This window comes from Phyllostomus hastatus, unplaced genomic scaffold (genome assembly GCF_019186645.2).
Source record: "Phyllostomus hastatus isolate PE091 unplaced genomic scaffold, TTU_PhHast_1.1 phas_contig_86, whole genome shotgun sequence".
NCBI lineage: Eukaryota > Metazoa > Chordata > Mammalia > Chiroptera > Phyllostomidae > Phyllostomus > Phyllostomus hastatus.
This window is the reverse complement of record NW_025333977.1, coordinates 89,658,551-89,684,164: the sequence shown is the minus strand read 5'-3', so window position 1 is coordinate 89,684,164 and position 25,614 is coordinate 89,658,551. Positions and strand designations below refer to the sequence as shown.

Genomic DNA, 25,614 nt, shown 5'->3' with positions numbered 1-25,614 from the left:
TGTAGAACTTTAGAATGTTAATAAAATGAGCACTCATGTATTTACCACCCAGCTTAAGTAATACCAGCTGAGTAATACCAGCACCTTAAAACCTCCCTATGAAGATTTTGCTTTTACTTTTGTAATAGTCAACAGCAGCCAAAATAGGTTTTTCTTTTTTAACCTGAAAATGATCTTTCCCTGCCCTGGCTGATGTGGCTCAGTGGAGTGAGTGCTGGCCTGCAGACCAAAGGGTCACTGGTTTGATTCCTGGTCCAGGCACATGCCTGGGTTGCAAGCCAGGCTCGTGGGAGGCAACCACACATTGATGTTTCTCTCCCTCTCTTCCTCCCTTCCTTCCTCTCTCTCTCTAAAAAAAATGATTTGTTCCTTATGTTAATGAAATTTGAGGATAAATTCTGAGAATTTTAAAAAGATATATCTATAATTTTTAAAAATACACATTTTTAGATACATGATTTAATTTTTTGAATATGAGAGGATATACAATAAAATTCTACCTATGACTCATCTCTTTTATAGCCACTTTTCCCTTCCCTCTGAAAGGATGGTGTATGCTTTCAGATATTTGCACCTTTTTAAATTTTATATGTGTGTGCATATAAAATTTCTTCACACAAATGTAAGTGGACTTGTCACACTTTATTTTTTCTTAACAGATCTTGGAGATCTTTTAAAATCAGAACATAAAGAGCTTCCTTATTCTTTTTTATGTTTACATTGTATTTTGTTGATACTCTGGCTTCTCTTCAGATTGTATAAATCTTTTGCCTTTTACATTGTATTCTGTTGAATGGCTGTATCATAATTTTTGGTTACCATAATCCCATATTGACAGACAGTGATAAAATGTTCTTTTTAACCTTTTTGATGTGTAATTTGTTTAGATTTTTAGGAAGCAAAGTAAATAGAACAAAACATGTAAATTTATACAATTTAACAAAATATAGTCTCCCTTCAAGCATACATCCTTGTGAGAAGGCGCTAGCACTCATTTAGAAAAGCACAACAGATATCTAAGTAAATTTTATGTTACAAAAAAAGGGGGGAAAACTCTTAAACTTATTTTAGATATTTTTGTCTACATGTCTAAAACAAGTCCAGAATAAGAAACTGAACTGTTGGTTGGTTAGTTACTAAATAAGCTAGCCTGTGATGATTTTTTTTCCTTGAATAATTTAAATTTGATTAAAACAATAACATTGCCTTATAAATGTATATCAAGGCTTTCTGTGCTCTTAGCACTTCATAAGTCAGTTTGAACTGATGAGAAAATCCCTGTTTCCTAAAACTGTTGACGGGAAAAAATCTATTATGCCCTCCTGAACCATGGTAAATTTTTAAAATTTATTTATTTTTAGAGACAGAGGAAGGGAGGCAGAGAGAGAAACATCAGTTGGTTGCCTCTTGTATGCACCCTGACCAGGGACTGACCTCAACCTAGGCATGTGCCCTGACTGGGAAAAGAACCGGCAATCTTTCACTTTGCGAGATGACAGTCAACCAACTGATCCACACCAGTCAAGGCGGAACCATGTAAATTTAATTTGGTTCCAGGCCTGGTTTATACAGAATAATTCAGTGACTTGTTTCTTTTTAAATATCAGGTATTTAATGAACGCTGCCGAATTCACTTCAAGCCTCCAAAGAATGAATGAATAGATATTTTAAAAACGACCGGGTCATCTCATCAGAGCTAAGCATGACAGACATCAACAAGGCAGGCTTCCTAGGATGATTTCTGAGCCAACAGTTCAAGACCTTTTGTTGATTTCAGCCCCACTTAGCCAAGACCTCACGTATAAATAATTCTGATAATTATGGAGAAATCAACTGCTATTTTATACTGATTCTGTAAAAAAAAGTTTTGTAACTATTAAAATAATTTTCTGACTGTGTGTGTATATTTATTCTTTATTTTTCTAGTTGAGACAGTAAGTTCTTATAAGAGAATATTGAATACAAATTTAGTACCTGATTTTGTGTTACACCTTTATGATTTACACATTTATTGCCTTGAACATGGACCTTTTTGGTCACTGATGGTTTTATCCCTTTATTTTTGTGGGTTTATTGCTGTTCAGTAAAAGGGCAGTATTAATGGGTTGGATACTGCCCAAAGAAACTTTCTCTTAGTACTTTAACTTGTCTTATTTTCAAACTCAAAAAGCATAACTTTGGGTGGGATTTTTTTTTTCCTGGACAGTGAAAAGGAAAGCAGTAAATCCAGTTCAGAAAAGGGAAAAGTAGAGGAGGGCTTCATGATAGTATACAAATGAGTCAGTAAAACAGAAACAAAATCTCATATCAGGATTTGGTCAATGCAAAAAAAAAAAAAGCATTTTCTAGCACAGGACGATTTTATTAGTTTCTATTGCTATGTAAAAAATTACCACAACTTAGCAGCTTTAAATCACGCCTTTTTGTTATCTTACAGTTTTGTAGGTTGGAGGTCCAGGCAGGCTAGACTAGGTTCTCTGCCTGGGGTCTCAGGCTGAAATCACGTCAGCCAAGCTGGATTCTGTAGGGGAAGAAGCTGCTTCCAACTCATCCAGTTTGTTGTCTGAATCCTTGGGTTAGGATTGAAGTTCCCGGTTCCTTGCTATCTGTCATGGGCCACTCTAAGCTGTTGGCCATCACCCTCGTTTCTTGATGCCTCCTTCCTCTTGAAACTAGCAGCAGTGCATTGAATCCTCTTCATTCTTGGAATATAACTTCCTTTTCTGCTGTAAGGTACACTAACAGCTTTTACAGGGTTTTCATGATTAGTTTAGGCCTACCACCATCATCTTCCTTTTGGTAAACTCGGCATCAGTTGACTATAACCTTAATTACATCTGCAAATCCCTTTGCCAGGTAATGTGACATCACAGATGTAATGTCTCACATTCACTGTGTGAGGCGTTAGACTAGGGTATCTTGTAGAGCCATTTTAGAATTTTGCCTATCAGGATTTAAACAAGTCACCTGAAGAGTTCTGGTCAAGATGGCAGGATAGGTAAAAATGATATTTGCCTCCTCTCATAATCATATCAGAATTACAACTAAACTATACAACAACCATTATTCAAAAACACCCAAAATGGCGCTGAATGGAAGTCCTATAAATACAGAATTAAAGAAGAAAGCACACTGAGGCTGGTAGTAGGGCCAGAGATGTGGAACGGGCTGGTCCCACACCCACTTGTAGCAGCTAAAAATCAGGAGGGATATCTCAGCTGTGGAGGTCCCCCCTGAGGAGTGAGGGATCCCAGCTCCTCTGGTCCAGGGTTCTAGTACCAGGAATAGAAGTCCCCATAAAATGAGTAGAGATTGAGTCTGAAGAAGATGGAAGAAGATTCTGGAGTCCCAGGCAGTTCCTCTTAAAGGATCTCAATATGGACTTACTCAGACTCACTCCTGAACTCCAGGGCATTGGCAGCAGGTTGGAATGCACCAGAGACTTAAAAGCAGGAAATGAATTATTTGGCATCTGGGCAAGAGCTAGAAGGGTAGCTTTCTCCCAGACAAAAGTGCTGGCAGAGTGCATTATTCCTTCATTGAGACCTCCAGCCAACAGAACCAGAAGGTAGATGCCACGTCTGTGTCTCCATTACCTGGATCACACTATTAGTCCTACCCTGATGATTCCCTAAAGTCCCACCCCACCCAACTTTTGGACCCAACCAAAATGTTTCCATATGAATGGCTTGTGGCTCATGAGTTAGATCTCTAAATCCTCTCAAGAAACCAGCATCAGTTCTCGGCAAGTCCTGTACCTTTAACTAAGTGGCCCCAGGCCTGGCACTAGCAGCAGCTGGCCTTGGTTCATAGCTTGCCTTGCCTGGTCACTTCCAAACCCTGCACAAGTAGCAGCCATCTGCAGATCACTTTGTAGCTTATGCCAGGTGACCCTTGGCAGAACACAGGTGGTTGCTGACACTGGCCTGCACCTCCTGAGAGGCCTCAGAACACACCCAGTGGACAGCTTTAGACCACATTGAAGCACCACTACCCAACCAATTCCACAAGCAACACACTGAAAAGGAGAACTCAGCAGGCACCAGAGTCCTGCTGAAGTAAGTCCTGTTCTGTAGGGTGGGCCCCTGCACATCTGATACTCCATGTTGGAAGTAGCTTGGTGTTTGGTAGTCACAGCCAGTTCTTGCAGCTGATTGGCCTGGGTAGATCCTTCCCATTGATGTGTGAATAGTAATCATGGCTTAACTGCAAGAGGAGGGTGGACATAGTTCACACAGGGGGGCACACCTCAAGTACCCAGCTTGGGTGATCAGGGAAGCTGTGCCCCTGGACCCTACAGTACACCTACTACTCTAGGCCACTCTGCAAAGTGTGGGGGACACAGCAGCCCTACTGAATGCATAGAAACAAACATAGGTTGCCAAAGTTAGGAGACAAAGAAACATGAGCCAAGTGAAAGAACAAAACTCTGGAAAAAGAACTAAACAAGATGGAGACAAGCAATCTGCTAGATGCAGAGTTCAAAGCACTGAATACAGAGATGCTTAATGAACATGGTGAGAACTTCAACAGCATCAAAGAGAACCAATCAGGGACTTCCAGGCAAGATGGAGGCATACATAGATACAGTTGGCCTCCTTGAACAACCAAAAGAAGGATAAAAAAAAAATTTAAAAACAAAAAGTAACCAGAACTCCCAGAAAGTTGAAGCATATAGAAGTCTGACAACCAAGGACTTAAAAAAGAAACATCCATTCAGACCAGAAGGAGTAGAGACGGGTAACCGGGGTAGAGAGGACTCCCAGCAAGGCAGCAGCTGGAGGACTGCGTGGGCAATGTGGTGGTTTGTGGAGTGGGCAGTCCTACAACTTGTCAGGATAGGCAGGGTAGGACAATTGGGAACCTACTTACAATTAGCATTTTGGACTACAAATATGGCTACCGTTTGGACTACAAGTAATATGGCAACTGAACTCTGACCTGGAGGAGGTGGTGACATCAGACCAGGAGCCACCAATGCTATGTTGCTTCTTTGTTCACCAAGAACCAATCCTTGGCTCCTGTGTGAAGTCAAGCCATATAAAACTCCCACCCTTTCCCTCCTCTCGCGTGGTCTTTTCTTAGCTCTTTCTCCGGGTGGAGAAAACGTCGCCCTGGAGCACAAACTTCCAAAATAAAACTTATCTGCCTGTTTCTATGCCTAATTGGTTGTTTATTTCCTCGGCAGGGTCTAAGGAAACCTTACACATTTGTGTGCAGATAGATCAGGAGGAACAACTGGGGAGTGACAAAGACCACAAAACCCAGGGCTCCAGCATGGGTGAAATAAAGCCTCAAAAACCTCTGGTTGAAAAAATCTGTGGGGGTGGTGGCGGTGGGAGAAACTCTCAGCCTCACAGGAAAGTTCATTGGAGAGACCCACAGGGGCCGAGAATGTACACAAACCCACCCACCCGGGAATCAGCACCAGAAAGACCCAATTTGCTTGTGGGTGGAGAAGAAAGTGACTGAACACCAACTGAGAGCTGAGTAAGTGGCACTGTTCCCTCTAGGACCCCTCCCCTACATAGAGTGCCACAATGCAGTGACATGGATTACCCCACCCATAAGACAATGCCTCTTACTAAGAAACACGTGCCAAGACAAAAAATAATGGCCCAAATGAAAGAACAGATCAAAGTTTCAGGAAAAAAATATAACTAAGTGATAACAAGATAGTCACCCTGTCAGATGCACAGTTGAAAACACTGGTAATCAGGATGCTCATACAATTGGTTGAGTATGGTTGAGAAATAGAGGAAAAAGTGAAGGCTATGCAAAGTGAGATAAAGGAAAGTGTACAGGGAACCAAAAGTGAAAGAAAGGAAACAGGGACTCAAATCAATGGTTTGAAGCAGAAGGAAGAAATAAACATTCAATTGGAACAGAATAAAGAAACAAGAATTTAAAAAACAAAAACAAAAACAGAGAGTTTTAGAAACCTCTGGGACAACTTTAAATGTTCCAACATCTGAATCATAGGGGTGCCAAAAAAAGAAGAGGAAAAGCAAGAAGTTGATAACTTATTTGAAAACATAATGAAGGAGAACTTCCCTAATCTGGCAAAGGAAATAGGCTTCCATGAAGTCCAGGAACCTCTGAGAGTACTAAAGAAGTTGGACCTGAAGAGGAACACACCAAGGCACATCATCATTACATTACCCAAGATTAAAGATAAGGAGAGAATCTTAAAAGCAGCAAGAGAAGGAAACAGTTACCTACAAAGGAGTTCCCATCAGACTATCAGCTGATTTCTCAAAAGAAACCTTGCAGGTAAGAAGGGGCTGGAACGAAGTATTCAAACTTGTGGAAGTCAAGGACCTACATCCAAGATTACTCTATCCAGCAAAGCTATCATTTAGAATGGAAGGTCAGATAAATGCTTCTCAGATAAGGTAAAGCTAAAAGAGTTCATTATTACCAAGCCCTTATTATATGAAATGTTAAAGGGACTTATATAAGAAAAAGAAGATAATTGAAAATATCTACAATAAAATAACAAACTCACAACTATCAACAACCAGACCTAAAACAAAACAAAACAAAACAAAAAATGAACTAAGCAAACAACTAGAACAGGAATAGATTCACAGAAATAGAGATTACATGGAAGGTTATCAGTGAGGAGGGAGAGGGGAGAATAGGAGGAAAGGGGATAAGAAGCATAAACGGTAGGTACAAAATAGCCAGGGGGAGGTTAAGAATAGTATGGGAAATGGAGAAGCCAAAGAACTTCTATGTATGACCCATGAACATGAACTAAGGTGTGGGAATGATGGTGGGAGGGGGAATATAGGGCAGAGGGGAATAAAGGGGAGAAAAAAATGGGACAACTGTAATAGCATAATCAATAAAACATGTATTTTTAAGAGCCAGTCAGAATTGAGTGAAACACTAAGATGAAGATAATTTATAGGGTGGGTGAAGTTAAGAATCAAACCAGAAATTGGGAAAAGAAGAGGAGTTCTGGCCAAGATGAAAGTGTAGGTAGAAATCCTTTGCTTCCTCACCCAACCAAAAGGAGAAAAGCAACCAATCTAAAGTCAATAAACAACCAGAAGTGCCAGAAAGTCAAACAGCATGGAACACTGATGACCATGGAATGAAAGAAACAGTCAAAATGAACAGTCAGTTAAGGTAGTGAACAGAGAGAAACTGCAGTGAGGTGATGGACTGTGGGAGCAGGACTGGCTGTGGTGCTGTGGCAGGCTGTGCGGGAGGGGCTGACTTAAGGGGAAACAGACTCAGAGGTGGTTGTGGACAACGGCAGTTCCCACGGTAGAAGAAACTTCCAGACTCAACACAAGACTGCACTGAAAAGTGCGCTAGAGAGGAACAGACCAGCTGCATTGTTCCCTCTCTGGCCCCTCCCCCACAGGCAGCTCTGCAGTGCAGCAAGGAGTGTTGCCCTGCCCTGATGAATACCTAAGGCCCTATCCCCTTACAACTGATCAGGGGTCCCAAACAAAGAAATAGGGCTACAATGAAAGAACAGTGCCAAACCTCAGAAAGAGACCTAAGTGAGAAGGATATAGCCAACCTATCTGATAGAGAATTGAAAGCCCTGGTGATCAAAATGCTCACAGAACTAATTGAGCTTGGTCAAAAAATGAAAGATATCCAAAATGAAGTAAAGCAAAATATTCAGGGAACCAACAGTGACAGGAAGGAAACCAGGACTCAAAGCAATGATTTAGAACAAAAGGAAGAAATAAACAACCAATCAGATCTGAATGAAGAAACAAGAATCCAAAAAAATGAAGAGAGGCTGAGGAATCTATGGGACAATCTGAAATGTTCCAATATCGGAATTATAGGAGTGCCAGAAGGAGAAGAAGAAAAACAAGAAATTGAAAACTTATTTGAACAAATAATGAAGGAAAACTTCCCCAATCTGGCAAAGGAAATAGACTTCCAGGAAGTTTAGGAAGCCCAGAGAGTCCCAAAGAAGTTGGACCCAAAGAGGAACACACCAAGGCACATCATCATTAAGTTATCCAAGATTAAAGACAAAGAGACAATCTTTTTTTAAGTTTTTATTTATTTATTTTTAGAGAGGGAAGGGAGGGGGAGAGAGAGAGAGAGAGAGGGAGAGAGAGAGAGAGAGAAACACCAATGTGCGGTTGCTGGGGGTCATGGCCTGCAACCCAGGCATATACCCTGACTGGGAATCGAACCTGGGACACTTTCGTTCGCAGCCCACGCTCAATCCACTGAGCTATGCTAGCCAGGGCTCAAAGAGACAATCTTAAAAGCAGCAAGGGGGAAGGAAAGAGTTACATACAAAGGAGTTCCCATAAGGGTATCAACTGATTTCTCAAAAGAAATCTTATAGGCAAGAAGGGGCTGGAAAGTATTTGAACTCATGAAAGGCAAGGACCTACATCCAAGATTACTCTGTCCACTAAAGTTATCATTTAGAATGGAAGAGCAGATAAAGTGCTTCTCAGGTAAGGTCAAGTTAAAGGAGTTCATCATCACCAAGCCCTTATTATATGAAATGTTAAAGGGATTCATCTACAAAAAAGAAGATAAAAAATATGTACAGAAAAATGACAGCAAACTCACAGTTATTAACAACCACACCTAAAACAAAAACAAACTAAGCAAACAACTAGAACCAGGAACAGAAACACAGAAATGGAGATCACATGGAGTGTTTTATCAACAGAGGAGTGGGAGAGGGGGGGAAAGGTACAGAGAATATGCAGCATAAATGGTAGGTAAAAAATAGGCAGGGGAAGGTAAGAACAGTATGGGAAATGTAGAAGCCAAAGTACTTATATGTATGACTCATAGACATGAGCTAAAGGGGGTGGAATGTTGGTGGGAGGGGGTGTGCAGCATGGAGGGGAGTGAAGGGGGTAAAATGGGACAACTGTAATAGCACAATCAATAAAATATATTGAAAAATAAAAAAAAAGAAATCAGGTGATGATCTAATTTTTGCTCCATTGTGGGTAACTACCTGCTTTTCTCTTGCAGCTTTTAGGATTCTCTCTTTGTCTTTAACCTTTGCTATTTTAAGTATGATGTGTCTTGGTGTAGGCTTCTTTGGGTCTATCTTGTTGGGGACACTGTGTACTTCCTTGCATTGTATATCTTTTTCTTTGTCCAGGCTAGGGAAGTTTTCAGTCATTATTTCTTCAAATAGGTTCTCAGTGGTTATTCTTGCTCACTCTCTTCTCCTTCTGGCATTCCCATGATACAGATGTTAGGCCTAAGCCACTGGCTAAAAGATAATACCACCATACCACCATCACCATCCCCACTGTAGGCAGGCCGCACGATGGGCCATCAGTGACCTGTGGTTGCTGAGTGTCCGACATTCCATCTCCATTCTCACATTTCAAATTTAAATCAGTTATTTTACAAAGCATATTTCTATTTTGAAACAATCTCAAACTTACAGATAAGTTGTAAAAAAAACTTTTTCTGGTCATTAGAGAGTAAGTTATTTAGAATGATATCCCATCAGCAACAACTACTTTATTTTGCATTTCCTACAAACAAGTATAATGTTCTGAGTAACTGAAATACAACCATGAAAATCACAAAATTATCATTGATATATTTGTTTGCATCTAATCATTTTCCAGATAACATTCAAATTTCCATAGTCATCCCAAGCATATCTTCTATTGCAAGAAGATCTAATTCAAAATCATGAGTTCTACTGAATTGCCATTTTGCTCTTTTTTAATACCTCTACTGAGATATAATTTACATTCCATGCAATTCACTTAATGAAAGTATACAATTTAATGATTTTTAGTATATAAAGAAATGTGTGCAACAATCACTACAGCCAATTTTTGGACATTTTCATCACCTCAAAAAGAAACTCCATACCCATTAGCAATAATTTCCCATCTCCCTCCATGCCCTCACCTCTAAGCAACCACCAATTTACTTACTTTCCTTCTCTATAGATTTGCCTAATCTAGACATTTCATATATATGGAATCACAAAATATTTGGTCTTTTGTAACTGGCTTGTTTTACTTAGCATAATGTTTTCAGGTTCATCCATATATACCAAAAGTTTATATTGTTTTATGGCCAAATAATATTCCAGTTCATGGATATACTACATTTTGTTTATCCATTCATCAGTTGATTAATATTTGAGTTGCTTTGACCTTTTGGCTATATATTTATATAGTTAAATATATGTATTTATATGACAAACTCACTGCCAGACTCATATTCAACAGGCAAAAACTACAAGTGTTCTCCTTAAGATCAGGAAAAGGGCCCTGGCTAGTGTGGCTCAGTGGATTGAGCATGAGCTGCTAACCAAAGGGTTGCCAGTTTGATTCCCAGTCAGCACACATGCCTGGGTTGCGGGCCAGGTCCCCAGTGGGGGCCATGTGAGAGGTAACCACACATTTTCCTGGCTGGTATGGCTCAGTGGATTGAGTGCCGGCCTACAAACCAAAAAGTCACTGGTTCAATTCCCAGTCAGGGCACATCCCTGGGTTTCAGGCCAGGTCCCCAGTTCAGAGTGTGTGAGAGGTAACTAATTGATGTATCTCTCGCACATTGATGTTTCTCTCCCTCCCTTTCTCCCTCCCTTCCCCTCTCTCTAAAAATAAATAAATAAAATCTAAAAAAAAATCAGGAAAAAGAGAGGGATGTCTGCTTTCACCTTTCTTATTCAACATAGTATTGAAATTCTTAGCCATAGCAATCAGATAAGAAGGAGAAATAAAAAGTATCCAAATTGGAAAGGAAGAAGTAAAACTGTCTTTGTTTGCAGATGACATGATACTGTACATAGAGACCCCTAAAGATTCCACCAAGAAACTAATAGAACTGATCAATGAATTCAGTGAAGTAGCAGGATACAAAACTAATATCCAGAAATCAATTGCATTTTTATGTGCAATAATGAACTAACAGGAAGGGAAATTAAGAAAACAATCACATTCACAATTTCTTCAAAAGGAATAAAGTACCTAGGAATAAACCTAATCAAGGATGTAAAAGTTCTGTGCTAGGAAAATTATAAGACACTGAAGAAAGAAATTGAAGAAGAAACAAATAAATGGAGGCACACACTGTGTTCATGGATAGGAAGAACTGACATCATTAAAATGTCCATACTTCCCAAAGCAATCTATGGATGCAAAGCAATTCCTATTAAGATTCCAATGTCATATTTCACAGAATTAGAACAAATATTTCAAAAATTTATTTGGGACCACAGAAGACCCCACATAACAACAGCAATCTTGAGAGAGAAGAACTAAGTTAGAGGAATCCTGGTACTTAATATCAAACTATACTATAAGGCCATAGTTATCAAAACAGCCTGGTTCTAGCATAAAAACAGGCAAATACATCAATAGAACAGAATACAGAGCCCAGAAATAAACCCATATCTTTATAGTCAATTAGTACTTGACAGTGGAAGCAAGCACATACAATTGACTGAAGATAGGTTACTCAGTAAGTGGTGTTGGGAAAATTGGACAGATATGTGCAGGAAAATGAAACTAGACCACCTTCTTATGCCACATACAAAAATAAATTCAAAATGGATTAAAGACAAATATAAACCCCGAACCATAAAAATCCCAGAAGAAAATATAGACAGTAAAATCTCAGCCATTGCTAGTAGTGATATTTTATCTGCTCTATCTTCCCAGGCAAGGGAAACAAAAGAAAAAAGTAAACAAATGAGACTATATCAAACTAAAAAGTTTTTTAATGGTAAAAGAAAACATCAACAAAATGAAAACACAACCCACTGAATGGGAGAACATATTTGCTAATACATCTGATAAAGGGTTAATATTCAAAATTTAAAAGGAACTTATAAAACTAAACACCAAAAAACAAAACAAAACAATCCAATTAAGAAGTGGGCAAATGTCCTGAATAGACACTTCTCTAAGGAGGACATGCAGATGTCCAGTAGATATAGGAAAAGATACTCAACATCACTAATCATCAGAGAAATGCAAATTAAAATCACAGTAAGGTATCATCTTACACCTGTTTGAATAGCTGTCATTAATAAATCAAAAAACAAGTGTTGGTGAGGATGTGGAAAAAGGGGAGCGAACACTTTTGTACTGTTGGTGGGAATGTAGATTGGTGCAGCCACTGTGGAAAGCAGTATGGAGATAGCTCAAAACAATTAAAAATGGGTCTTCCTTTTGACCCAGTGATCCCACTTCTGGGAATATATTTGAAGGAATCCAAAACACTAATTCAAAGGAACATAAGCACCCCTGTGTTCATTGCAGTGTTATTTACGATCACCAAGGTTTGGAAACAGCCCAAGTGTCCATCAGTAGATGAATGGATAAAACAACTATGGGACATTTATACAATGAAATACTACTCAGCCATAAAAAAGAAGAAAATTTTACCCTTTGTGACAGTATGGATGGAACTGGAGAATATTATGCTTAGTGAAATAAGCCAGTTAGAGAAAGACAAATCCCATATAATTTAACTCCTATGTGGAATCTAATGAACAAACTGAACTAACAAGAAAATAGAGACAGGCTTATAGAGAGCAGGTTGATAGATATTGGGGGGTGGGGTGTTTAGGGAGTGGAGGGATTGAGCAAAAAGGAAAAATGACTCATGGACAAGGACAATGGTGTAGTGATTGCTGGGGGAAGGGGAATATAATGGGCTTAAATGCTAATGAAAAAATACAATAAAATTTTTTTAAAGAGCCCTGTCTTGTATGGCTCAGTGAACTGAGTGCCAGCCTATGAACCAAAGGGTCACTGTTGGATTCCCAGCCAAGGTACATGCCTGGGTTGCAGCCCAGATCCCCAGTAGGGGATGCTTGAGAGGTAACCACATATTGATGTTTCTCTCCCTCCCTTCCTCTCTCTAAAAATAAATAAACAAAGCCTTTATAAAAGTTAAGAAAAATAAAAAGGATAGTTCCTTTATTTATAGTTGCATTTATTAGCAAGGATCATTAATCAACAGCCAGTGAAAGGAATAAGACCACTTTTGGAATGTGACACTGAAATCCCGTCAGTTCAGTTCACCATATTTGCTTTGGTATGTCTTGTAATCAAGTGGCTTCAAAGACTGGTGTCATTGACACAGAGGTCTGAATACAGTAACATGAATATAATGATCGTGAGCCACCTGCACTTGAAAGACAAAAATAGGGGAGAAAAGGAGGTTCATTTGCCACATGATTTTAGAAGGGAGAAGAAATGCAGAACTGTCCTAGAAAATTTGAGATTTGTGGTTTCCCTACCTATACTAGAATCTACTTTATAAATGCCCACTGGTAGGACCCAACAGGGCCCAGGGGGTGGATAGTCTGGTCTCCCTTATAAAGTGAAGGGATCTTGCTGGGAGGTTATTGGTATGAAGATTGAAATGGTAGTTTGGGTAAGAATTTCTCCTTTTGATCTTGGCTGAGACAAAATGTTTTGCTTAGAATAATATTTAGTGTGTTCCGATGCCCTTTCCTTCCTAATTTTAACAAATACCATATATCAAATGTTTCTTCTGTGTCAGACACTATGATGAGCATTTTATGTATATGATTCTATTTCCTTCTTATTTTTAAAAAAAAATTTTAAAATCATTGTTCAAGTACAGTTTTCTCCCTTTTACTCCCATTCCAGCCCACCCACCCAACTCTCCCCACTTCCCTCCCATTACCACCCTCCTCCTAGCTTTTGACGATGTGTCCTTTAAATTTGTTCCTGTAAACCCTTCCCATTCTCCCTTGAAATTCCCTCTTCTCTCCCCTCTGGTCACTGTCAGTCTGTCCCCTATTTCAGTGTCTTTGGTTATATTTTGCTTGTTTCTTTGTTTTGTTGTTTAGGTTCCTGTTAAAGGTGAGATCATATGGTATTTGTCTTTCACTGCCTGGCTTGTTTCGCTTAGCATAATGCTTTCCAGCTCCATCCAAGCTGTTGCAAAGGGTAGGAGCTCCCTCTTTCTTCCTGCTGCATAGAATTCCATTGTGTAAATGTACCATAGTTTTTTGATCCATTCATTTACTGATGGGCATCTAGGTTGCTTCCAGCACCTAGCTATTGTAAATTGTGCTGCTATGAACATCGGGTGCAAAGGTTCTTTTGTATTGGTGTTTTAGTGTTCTTAGGATATAGTCCCAGCAGTGGAATTGCTGGGTCAAAAGGCAGATCCATTTTTAGTTTTCTGAGGACGTTCCATACTGCTCTCCATAGTGGTTGTACCAGTCTGCAGTCCCACCAACAGTGCACTAGGGTCCCCTTTTCTCCACAACCTCTTCAACACTTGTTTGTTGCTTTGTTTATGATGGCCATTCTGACTGGTGTGAAGTGGTATCTCATTGTGATTTTAATTTGCATCTCTCTGATAACTAGCGATATTGAACATCATTTCATGTGTTTTTGGATCCTCTGTATGTCCTCCTTGGAGAAGTGTCTGTTCAAGTCCTTTGCCCATTTTTTAATTGGGTTGCTTGTGTTCTTAGAGTGCAGTCATGTAAGTTCTTTATATATTTTGAAGATTAAACCCTTGTCTGAAGTATCATTGGCAAATATGTTTTCCCATACAGTTGGTTTTCTTTTCATTTTGATACTGTTTTCTTTAGCTGTGCAGAAGCTTTTAATTTTGATGAGGTCCCATTTGTTTATTCTTTCCTTTATGTCCCTTGCTCTAGGGGACTCTATTTACTTCTTATTATGGGCCTGAAAAATGTGGAACAATGATGACTTTATAGATGCTGAAGCAGATTCAGAGACATTAAGGACAATAATTTTCCATAAATCTCTCAGGTAATAAGGAACAGAGCCAAAACTCAAATTCAGACCTCAACACTTATGTTCTTTTCACTCTATGATGCAACCTATCAAAAGCATTCTTTCCATGCTTGGAACAGGGCACCACCCTTTGCATACATTATTAGAGCTAGTAGTTAAGCATCAGACTCTCTGGTTTCTGCTTTTATAGTTGTCTGATCTCTGTTACTGATGGGATAAAGGGACATTGTGAATCTTCCCTGTTTATGCCTGAGCCATGACCTTTATTGTAAGAATTAAATATAGTCATGCCCTCTCCTAGGGAGAACTGGCCTTTCTCCCTGGGAGTTTAGTACTTTTAATATTTAACTCTTTCTCAGGGAGAACTAGCCCTTCTCCCAGAGAAACCTGTTGGCTAGCCAAATGATGCAAGGCCCTAGGTTTGTAGCCACTTTTGTCTAAAACATATTTAAACATAGCCCCCAAAGTGGGACTTTGGAATCTCACCCAAGAGGAGGACGCTTCGCTTGGACCTTTTCCCAGTTGGATCTTGATGTTGTCTCCAGGTTTCCCCAGTATATATGTTTTGGTGCTGGTGAATTCCTGTCTTGTGATGTATGATCTTGATTCTTGCTTTTGCTTTGCTCTTACTTAATAAAGTGCTTAGTCATTCATATTTGACTTGGGTTTTTTATTATCTGCGAATCTGAACTTCCAAATTAAGCGACCATGATCTTGGACACGCCCCTTAACAGCAAGTTACTTCACTTTCCCAGGGGTCAGTTGTCTCACCAGTAACACAAGAAAAAGAATCATACTTATCCAACAGATTTGTGGAGGATTAAATAAGATAATACACACCCAACTCTTAGAACAGTGCCTGGTATATTCTGCGCACTCAGGAAATTTTGGCCTCCTTTGTTCCACACAACACCATGTAAAGTAGGTTATTGTCTGCCTTGTGTGGATGAAGCAATGATGGCTCAGAGGAGATGAGGAGCTGCAGTCACACAGGTTTGGACTAGTAGAACAAGTCAAACAAAGGTTCAAAGCCAGGACCAAAGTTTACAATCCTCCCATTTTACCACCTGCCTGTTGATAGGCCCTTGAGAAGGAGCAGAGAGGGTCACGTTACCAGCCACACCTTCCATCTAGAGTGACTCAGAGCAAAGGGACTAACAGCTAGGCTGATAGGAAGTATGAGGGAACTGGAGTCAGTGGCTATAGTCCAGTAGGAGACATTTGTAACAGAAGGAAGGAGAAGGGAGGGAAAGCAGGTAGGGGAGAAAAGGGTAGGGGAGAAAAGGAAAGGGAAGAGGAGTGGCTGTGGTTAAGACTGGGCAGGTGATCTTTAGGGAAGACATTCTCAAGATAGTTTTCTGATGCATTTTTAAAGAAACTTATGAGCTAATCAATATGTGAAAGTTACACACTTAGATTAATTGTAAATTATTAAAATAATGACCCTAATTTTGATGGAATGCTTGTTACTGAACAAAATCATGTTTTATTTGGAAGGAGTTCTTTTCCAGCTGTGAAGAGAGCAGGCTGCTTTCTGAGCACGAGGAGGCTCTCACGTCCCAGGGCCCCACACCCTGCACACACCCCAGGACCGGGCATATTTCACAGCTCCACTTGGTAGAACTGGGTCCATCCACTTGCATAACTCGGTATTGTGATTTTCTCATGCTGAGCTGGTTAGCACCACTTATTTTATCTTCTTTGTTAAAAACTGTTTAGAAAATTTTTATATCTTAAATAATTTTTTCTTAAAAAGAAGTAAGCCTGATAGTGCCCCTTTCAAGTAATTTAGTAAAGAGTATGTAAATGCTTTTGAATATCTGTTAATATTTTTTTTTAAATTATCATCCTCTCAGTACAAAAGGACAAAACTGACTCCCAAATATCTAGAGTTGACTTGTTGAATTTGTTCTCTCTCAATAAGTACATAAGTTTTTTCTTTAGTTGGAACTGGGTAACAATACATCTTTTCATTTTTGATATAGATATAAAATTAATTTTTAAAGTATTTTAAATGTTCCACTGTTTTAAACCAAGTATTTTGAACATTTTGCATCTCCTGGTACAAATAAACTAACTACTCAAATTCTGTGGCACACCAAAAAATATACTTTTGCCAGTCTGGCAAAAAAAAAAAATAGGTATAATTTTGATTCATTCAAACTGGACAGCTATTGTTGTGCTGGCTGTTGCATTTTTTAAAAATATATTTTATTGATTATGCTATTACAGTTGTCCCATTTCTCCCTTCACTGCCCTCCACCCTGCCCACCCCCTCCCACCCACATTCCCCCCCTTTAGTTCATGTCCATGTGTCATAAGTTCTTTAGCTTCTACATTTCCCACACTATTCCTGCCCTCCCCCTGTGGATTTTCTACCTATTGTCTATGCTACTTATTCTCTATATCTTTTCCTCCTCTTTCCTCCTCCCACTTCACTGTTGCTAACCCTCCATGTGATCTGCATTTCTGTGGTTCTGCTCCTGTTCTATTTGTTTGCTTAGTTTGCTTTTGTTTTAGGTATGGTTGTTAATAATGTGAGTTCGATGTCTTTTTTTACTGTTCATATTTTTTATATTATTTTTCTTAGATAAGTCCCTTTAACATTTCATATAATAAGGGCTTGGTGATGATGAACTTTAACTTGACCTTATCTGAGAAGCACTCTATCTGCCCTTCTATGTGGGGGATACCGGCCAGCAGTATCCATCTCGGCTGCAGATGTTCGTCGAAACATGCTAAAAACATGCACAGGGACAACCAGGTCCTGTGGGGGAATAGGAACAGAAGGGCCACTCCTCACATGGGGAGCGCCTTGGCCACCCACTCTCCTGGAGGGCGCCATGGCCACTCCTCTCATGAGGAGTGTCTCTTCTGTTCCTATTCCCCCACAGGACCTGGTTGTCTCTGTGCATGTTTTTAGCATGTTTCGACAAACATCCGCAGCCGAGATGGATACTGCTGGCTGGTATCCCCCACAGCTGGTGCCCCTCGTTGGGCGCCAGCTGACACGTGCTCACCTGCGTGCAGTGAGCAAGGAATGCTGCGGATGATTCATCGAAGCACGAGAAAAAACATACACAGAAACAACCAGGTCCTGTGGGGGAATTGGGACAGAATGGCCACTCTTCACGTGGGGAGCGCCCCGTGTCCATACCCAAGCAGATTTTTATTGAGAAAACAGACTTAGTTTGTGGATTCACAGTCTGTCAGAAAAGATTAAAAGATGTAAACAACTTACAAAGGTGGGGACAGGACTCCTGCTGAGAATTTGGGCAAGGTTTGTGGTCTTTAACATATGAAAGGGCTACAGGTTCCAAAAGTTTCCTGCCTGTGCTTTTAAATTCCAAGATAATAACATCCTCCAGTAAACAGATCTCACAGGATTTTGCATATTCTATGTCCCAGGCCTGATTACCCTGAGGGTCCACCGTTTCTGGCCTGGGCTGTTTTGCCCTTGCAGGCCTGAGTTAACAGAGAAGACAAAGGCAGCCAGGAGACTTGGGTTTCTCACATTGAAGAGCAAAGACTCAGGCTTTGACAAAGCCAAAGGGGGCAGGGGTTGATGTTGATCATCCCTTCATTTCCACAGCCCTGCGAGTGTTGTCCTTGACATTCCTTCGTGAATGCATCTGTCTTAGATTCATTCTCCATCCAAGAGAATTGTTACCCGTCATTGACTGCCATTCAAGCCAGGGAAATAGGTTTTGTCTCCTTAGTGGCTCCTGGTCTGGAGGTCTTTCACTCAGTCTAAGTCACAGGGAGTTACAGCTTTCTGAAACCAGGCAGGGTGGCCCACAACACTTCCATTCTAAATGAAAGCTTTGCTGGATAGACCAATCTTGGATGTAAGTCCTTGCCTTTCATGACTTGGAATACTTCTTTCCTTGCCTGCAAGGTCTCTTTTGAGAAATCAGCTGACATTGTGATGGGAACTCCTTTGTAGGTAACTGTCCCCTCATCTCTTGCCACTTCTAGAATTCTCTCCTTCATTTTTATCTTGGGTAATGTAATTATGATGTATCTTGGTGGGTTCCTTCTTGGGTCCAACTTCTTTGGGACTCTCTGAGTTTCCTGGACTACCTGGAAGTCTATTTCCCTTGCCATATTAGGGAAGTTCTCCTTTATTATTTGTTCAAATAACTTTTCCACTTGTTGCTCTTCCTCTTCCCCTTCTGGTACCCTATAATTCGAATGTTGGAACGTTTAAAGATGTCCTGGAGGTCTCTAAGCCTCTCCTCATTTTTTTGAATTCTTGTTTCTTCATTCTTTTCTGTTTGGTTGTTCCTTTCCTCCTCGTCCCTTCCATTGGTTTGAAACCCAGTTTTCTTTCCATCACTATTGGTTCCCTGTGCATCTTCCTTCATTTCTCTTATTGTAGTCTGCATTTGTTCATCTAATTTACAACCAAAGTCCACCAATTCTGTAAGCATCCTGATCACCAGTGCTTTGAACTGTGCATCTGATAGGTTGGCTATTTCTCGGTTGCTTAAAAATATTGGCTCTGAAGCTTTTAATTCTGTTTGAGCCATCTTTTTTATTTTTATTTTTTTTCCTTTGGTCTGGTTGCGCCTGTTACGTATGAAGGGAGGAGCCGTAGGTGTTCACCAGGGCGGGGCACCTCAGTCACTGGGTTGTGACGTTGTATGTGGGGGCGGGGTCCGAGAGGGAACAATGGCGCCTGCCCCGCTCTCTCTAGGACTTCAGTCACCTTTGCCACTTCCCACAAGCAAACTGGGCCCTTCTGGTGCTGGCTCCCGGGCGGGTGGGTTTGTATACTTTCTCGGACTCTGTGGGTTTCTCCAAAGAGCCTCGTGTAAGGCTGAGAGAATCTCCAGGCCTCAAGTCCCACAGGTGTTTTCAGCCGGTGCCTTTAGGCTTTGTTTCCTGGCGCTGGGTCCCTGCATTGCGAGGTCTGTGTTGCTGCCCGTTTTTGCTTAGTTTGTCTGCGAGTGAGGGTGTGGCTGCCGACAGCCAGCTGCCTTGCATGCCTCCCTGGATCTGCTCGTTGCCTCCCACGCCCAGGGTCTGCCACCGGTTCGACAGCTGCCCCTGCACTTCTGGGGTCCACTAACTGCTGTCTGTGCCCTGTGAGCCTGCGTCTGCCAGCCACCGCTTTTTCCTGCCAGTACCCCTCGACCCCTCTGTGTAGGCCTCCGATTCCACCCCTCCTTACTGGACTGGATGTATGGTATTCAGACTTTCATTTAGTTCATTTCTCTCTGTTCTGGTGTTTTTTTGTTTGTAAATTCTTATTGTCCTTAGTTTTGGTTGCGCGAGGAGGTACAGTGCAACCACCTATGCCTCCATCTTGGCTGGAACTTTTTTTTAATTTGACAATCTAAGGGAAAAGTGGTCAGTGCCCCTCCCTGATTAGTCAGGTACTGCATGTTTTAAAAATTCTTGTAGCACACCAGTTGAAAATTACTGCTTTAAACTATACTTTAAGTGCCACAAGTTGAATCTATTTGAGTTGCAAAAATGTTTAAATTATATTAATCAAAATGAAAATGGGCAAAAGAGGTTTAAATTATTTTCCCAGTCAATGATTGAAGTTATTCCTTACATCCACTCATTTAGACTCATAGAAGCACAATGCTTCGAGGTGAGATAAGCTTCCAGAGAACTTCTGGGCCAGCCCAGGCCTTCAGGCTCCCAGTTCACATGCGAAGTAGCCATAGCCACAGGCTAAACATGATCTGAACTTCTGTGAAATCGTTTTCTATAAAATTTCTGGAAATTAAGTTAAGAATCAATATAAGAAGGCTTTCTAAGTTAACAAGAGAAAGGTGACATAAATACACTGACACCTACTAAATTTGAGTTTACTACTTGGGAGGTATGCTAGGTGGGCATCTTGATTGAGGACAAGGTAAAGGAAGAAATTGTATGGTAGAGGTGACAGGGAGCATCACATAAAGTGAGAAATACAGCCTCTTAGTGCCAAAGTGGATGCTGAAGTCTAACCTTAATGTAGTAATTTATTCCAGCAACCACTTGAGTTTTGTATTCTACAGCTTCAAATTCATTTGTTTTTTCTTTAAGCTGTGGTTTAACCTTAAGAAAAGAATAAACACATTATCAAAAATATTTTGGATTCCATTTATGTGACTTACACATGCAGGACCTCATGTTCTTAAATGATGATAATGAGATCTAAGCCATTTTCATATTTCAAAGAAAGAAAACACCTATCTTTAATAAGATTACATGGGCTAACTCAAAGGTTTTGTTGCTTTAGACTGAATTTACATAAACTCCACATGGAGATGTGGTAATTTGGTTATAATGGTAATGTTTTAACTGGCAAAACTCTAAGGCTTATGTTGAGGCAGGATAGTAAGAAGCTAGGAGAATTTCTGGGCAAGTGGAATGGGGAAACTGAGACAAGAAAATTAAGGCCAAACAGAGCAATTTCTAGCCAGTTGGTGAACTGCAAGAACTTATCTCCCCTAACCAAGGACTCTTGAGAGTGAATGCTTTGTACAACTCCTCCCTAACCAGAGAATATGTAAGTCTGGGAGATAAGAGAGACCTAATTAATGTCATTGGTACCAGCTAAACCCAAGGACAGATGAAGCCAGGTGAACAAATAAATGTTATTGAAAGCCAGACAGATTCATGCCCTGGCTGGTGTGGTTCAGTGGACTGAGTGTCAACCTGTGAACCAAAAGGTCCCTCATTTGATTCCCAGTCAGGGCACAAGACTGGGTTGCGGGCTAGGTCCCCAGTGAGGTTACATGAAAGGCAACCACACATTGATGTTTTTCTCCCTCTGTTTCTCCCTCCCCCTCTAAAAATAAATAAATAAAATAAAATAAAATAAAAGAAAAAAAGCAGGCAGACTCAAGAGAAAGGTAAAACAGTATAACAGACCCAAGGATATTCCCAACCCTGTCCCCCACCATGTACACTCATTTTGACACATCAGCATATTTAAAATGCACCCAGAAAGATAATGAATATTCTGCTAAAACCCTCCCCTAACGCTCTCACCCTCAGCAGGAAGATAAAAGGAAAAGCCCTCAGGACAAAGGTGCAGTATTGTCTTGCTCTAGAGCACCCCCATGTTCCTTCCTGGGTATAAATCTTTACATCCTCCTAAATTTAACAGTTTCCAGAAGAGTTGCAGCTGAGGGACCAGTGGGCAGTGGCAGCTTGACCTGGGCTTACACCCTGATCCAGTCTCCAGGGCCCTTCTTTTCTGTGACTTCCCGGTGAGCTAGAAGCAGTCCCACCTTGGCTCATTTCTTTCCTATAAGTTTGGTAGGGAGCCAAAGCAGAGCACTGCCTATGTTCTCTCCTGTTACTTTTTCTACCCAAGGTCCTCCCTTTGTTTCACTGTCGTAGTCTCAGTAAACAAAATCCTGGAGTCATGTGATGAAATCTTTTCTACACGAAGTCCGGAGCCCACACACTACAGGCTGGCCAGGGGCAGACCCGCTCAAAGCTGGCTCCTGTCCGGTAACAATATATGTCTTTGATTATTTTTTTTTAAAGGGGAAAGGCAGTAATTACTCCAATACAAATTAAAAAAAAAACAATTCCTGACTCAAAATTGCAAAAATAGTACCGAATATCTCAAGATCCTTAATTTAATCTCATCTGCAAGTCCCTTTGCTGTGTAAGGTGACATTTTCACAGAATCCAGGAGTCTGGATAGCCATCATTAGTAGTAATTAAATTATTTAAATATCTAGCTATTTTGAAATAACATTATACAGAAATACTGATCTGAGTTTGCCTATTTTGGCGTCTTATTACGATGAAGCTAGAAAACAGATTTGGATCCGTTAATGAATATATCTCATACTTTGAAGTATGTCTCTTGAAAACGTGTTTGCCAATGAAAGAACGTGTTTCTAGAAGTTATGCAATGTGTTCATAAAAGCATCAATCTAAAGAATGTTAATTACTTAGACTGTCACTAAAAATCAAGGCTTCTAAGAATTAAGAATTATAGCTAAATTGGAAAGAAATGGTATGGTTTGGTAACAGAAGGTACAAGGTGTGAAAACACTTGTGGAGGAGAACAACTGTGAGTTGAAGAGGGTTTGTGTAGGTAGCACAGGGTCTGTGCAAGTGGAAGAAGGTTTGTGAAGAGGGATCTTGAGAGGAAATTATAGGTAAGCTGAATAATAAACTAGATGAATGAATCTAAGTATCAAAAGTAAGCTAATACAGAATTTGTTTTGTTCTTTTTCATTTGTTAAGAGGAAAAAAGATTTTTCCTGTATCTGCCTAGTATGCAAAGATTTTATGTTTTTTTAAAAATAATAATTGTGTGTTATGTTGTGTTAATCAGGTATTTCATTGCTCAAAATCCCATATTCTTTTTTTTTAAAAGATTTTATTTATTTATTTATTTATTTGTTTGTTTGTTTGTTTAGAGAAGGAAGGGAGGGAGAAAGAGAGAGAGAAACATCAATGTGCAGTTGTTGGGGTCATGGCCTGCAACCCAGACATGTACCCTGACTGGGAATTGAACCTGCGACACATTGGTTCGCAGCCTGCGCTCAATCCACTGAGCTATGCCAGCCAGGGCTAAAATCCCATATTCTTTATTGTAAGAACTAAAGTTTTGCTAGCAATAAGGTATGTTGGATACTTTATTGTCACTTTAGGTAAATAAATAATTTAATATAGTTTCTTAATGATATATACACTTTTGGTCAAGTGCATTTGAAAACCTCCCCAGGCTTTAAATTTTAAGAGGCTTTTCTTGACCTAAAATTGGCATTGGGTCATTCCAGTGGGTCCCTAGAATGTGTTGGGGATTTGTTCTTCCTTTTTATTAAGAAGAAATTTTGAACTAATTAGTCCTATTTATTATGCTTAAAATACATAGTAAGCTTTGTCAAATAATAAGTATGTTGTATTTGTATACACATATTTTTATTATTAAAGTCGACGTTCTAGAGATTATACAAAAATCTCCTAGATTCTACAAGGTTCTGATATACTTTCATTTGTAATTTTAGTTATCTTAAAATATTGTTGCAAGAAAGCAAATTCCTTTGTCAATTGCATTATAATCAAATCTGTAACCACATTGTTCTAATGTTTTTTTTGTTTTGTTTTGTTTTGTTTTGTTTGCTTTTTGGTCATTTAGAGACAGCCATTGTTTTACTCTGATGCATTTGCAAAAATATATTATACCTTTGGAAAAGTTTATGAAAAGAACTCTGACATACTCTGCATTACAGGTTTCAGTCATATCTTTGAAGTGAATTAAGGTTTGCAGAATGCTAAGGAATAACTGCATCCATAGAAATACTGGCAAATAATCAGTGTAGGGTAAGTGGAGGCAGGCTGGCTCCATCACCCAGGTGTCTGGGTAGCTAAGGGAAGCAGTGTTCCCACAGCCTTGGAGGGGCCTGATGACCAGTGTTCCCATAGCCTTGAGACTGGGTCCGATAAACTGTTCCCATAATGTGAAGTGGGCTCACATGAGCAGAATTATGTTATGTAATGTTCTGGCATTTTTTTTTTGTTCCCCTCTAGTACTTAAACAGGTAGGGACTCCCTGCTGGGGATGATGATGATGAGAGACGCACAAGGGGACAGGTGCCATGATGGGTGCCATGCTGGGGAGCAAGGGCCATGACGTGCGACATGCAGGGAGACATGCAGCTTGTAGCGTGTGTGGATCGCCCACCCATGAAAAATGCATGTCAGACACCCCAACGGCTCCATGAATATTACTCCATCTGCTTGAATACCTGGGACCTGCCTGGCTTTGAAGGGTTGCAACACAATCAGTATAAATTAATTTTGGGACATAATAAACTGAAGATAATTGTGGCTTGTATAACTTTTTGATAAAATATATTGCTAATTTTTAATCTTTTGTTTTTCAGACATAAGAAAACTTTAAAAAATAATTTGGTAAATTATACTTTCAAAAGCAATATTGAGACATTTATATTTTTCTCCATACCTCACCCCTGTGGACTTTGGAAACTCTTCATGAGTTGAGTATTATCGCCATGGCAATATGCTTGTTTGCGTAAATCCAATAAAAATCTGATTTCTTTATAACAGGACACATAAAGACAGTTTCTAATTGTGGTTTTATTTACCAAGTCTTTGTCTGGAATGCCATAATCAGAAGAGACAAGCCTGGACTCTGGATGTCAACAGAAAGCCTGAGGAATAAAGATTGACCTTGAAGCCAATAAAAGCCCCTTGGAGAAAAGGCCTGGTGACTTGCTCATGCAGAATGTTCATGGCAGTCTTTCCAGGTCGATTTCCTGAAAGATGTTGAGGAAGAGACCTCAAGACATTTTGGGGTCCTCGAGAACCTGAGGAGCTCCCCCAAATCTGTAGATATTGCAGGCAAGGCCTGATGACAATTGTGTGGCTTGGCTTTGTGCCCTGAATCTCAGTCTTAAAGTTCCTTGTGATATTCCAACAAAGCAGATTGGAAAGAGCCTATATGATCAAGTACTGTTCTTGATGTGTTTATGCAAATAACCAAGACAAATTAAAACTGGACTTAATGCAGTCTCTGATTAAAATGAGGGTAATTTGGGGGACAGAAACTGTCCCCCAGTGGAAATCACAATGCCCAGTTGCAGATACTGGACTCCAGTTAAACTTTTTTCACCTACAAACTGAATTGGATCATAAATTTATCTAGTTTTTTTTTTAAACTAATGTTTCATTTTTTTTCCATTCTTTGCTTTGGAATTATTGAAAACTACTGATGCAGTACCAACCTACAGAATTTACCTGATCACCTGGTGAAATCACCAGGTGATTTCAGAGATCAGAGACATTTAAACTACAGAAAAGAAGATACATCAGGTTGTCACTGCTTAAGTTCAGCAAAAACCTTGTATTTGGAAGTCTTTTTATCTGGCAC

The 25,614-nt window shown here is 40.0% G+C and overlaps 1 protein-coding gene across 2 annotated transcripts in view; it reads left to right on the top strand.

The window, feature by feature from the left end:
- Positions 1 to 1,894, top strand: part of MIX23 (mitochondrial matrix import factor 23) — a 29,736-nt gene extending 27,842 nt beyond the window's left edge. For both annotated transcript variants that reach the window (XM_045851585.1, XM_045851586.1), the window contains one exon: positions 1,608 to 1,894. In XM_045851585.1, the coding sequence (XP_045707541.1) occupies positions 1,608 to 1,658 (51 nt within the window). In that variant the 3' untranslated portion in view covers positions 1,659 to 1,894. The remainder of the gene's footprint in view (positions 1 to 1,607) is intronic.
- The last annotated feature ends 23,720 nt before the right edge of the window (positions 1,895 to 25,614 follow it).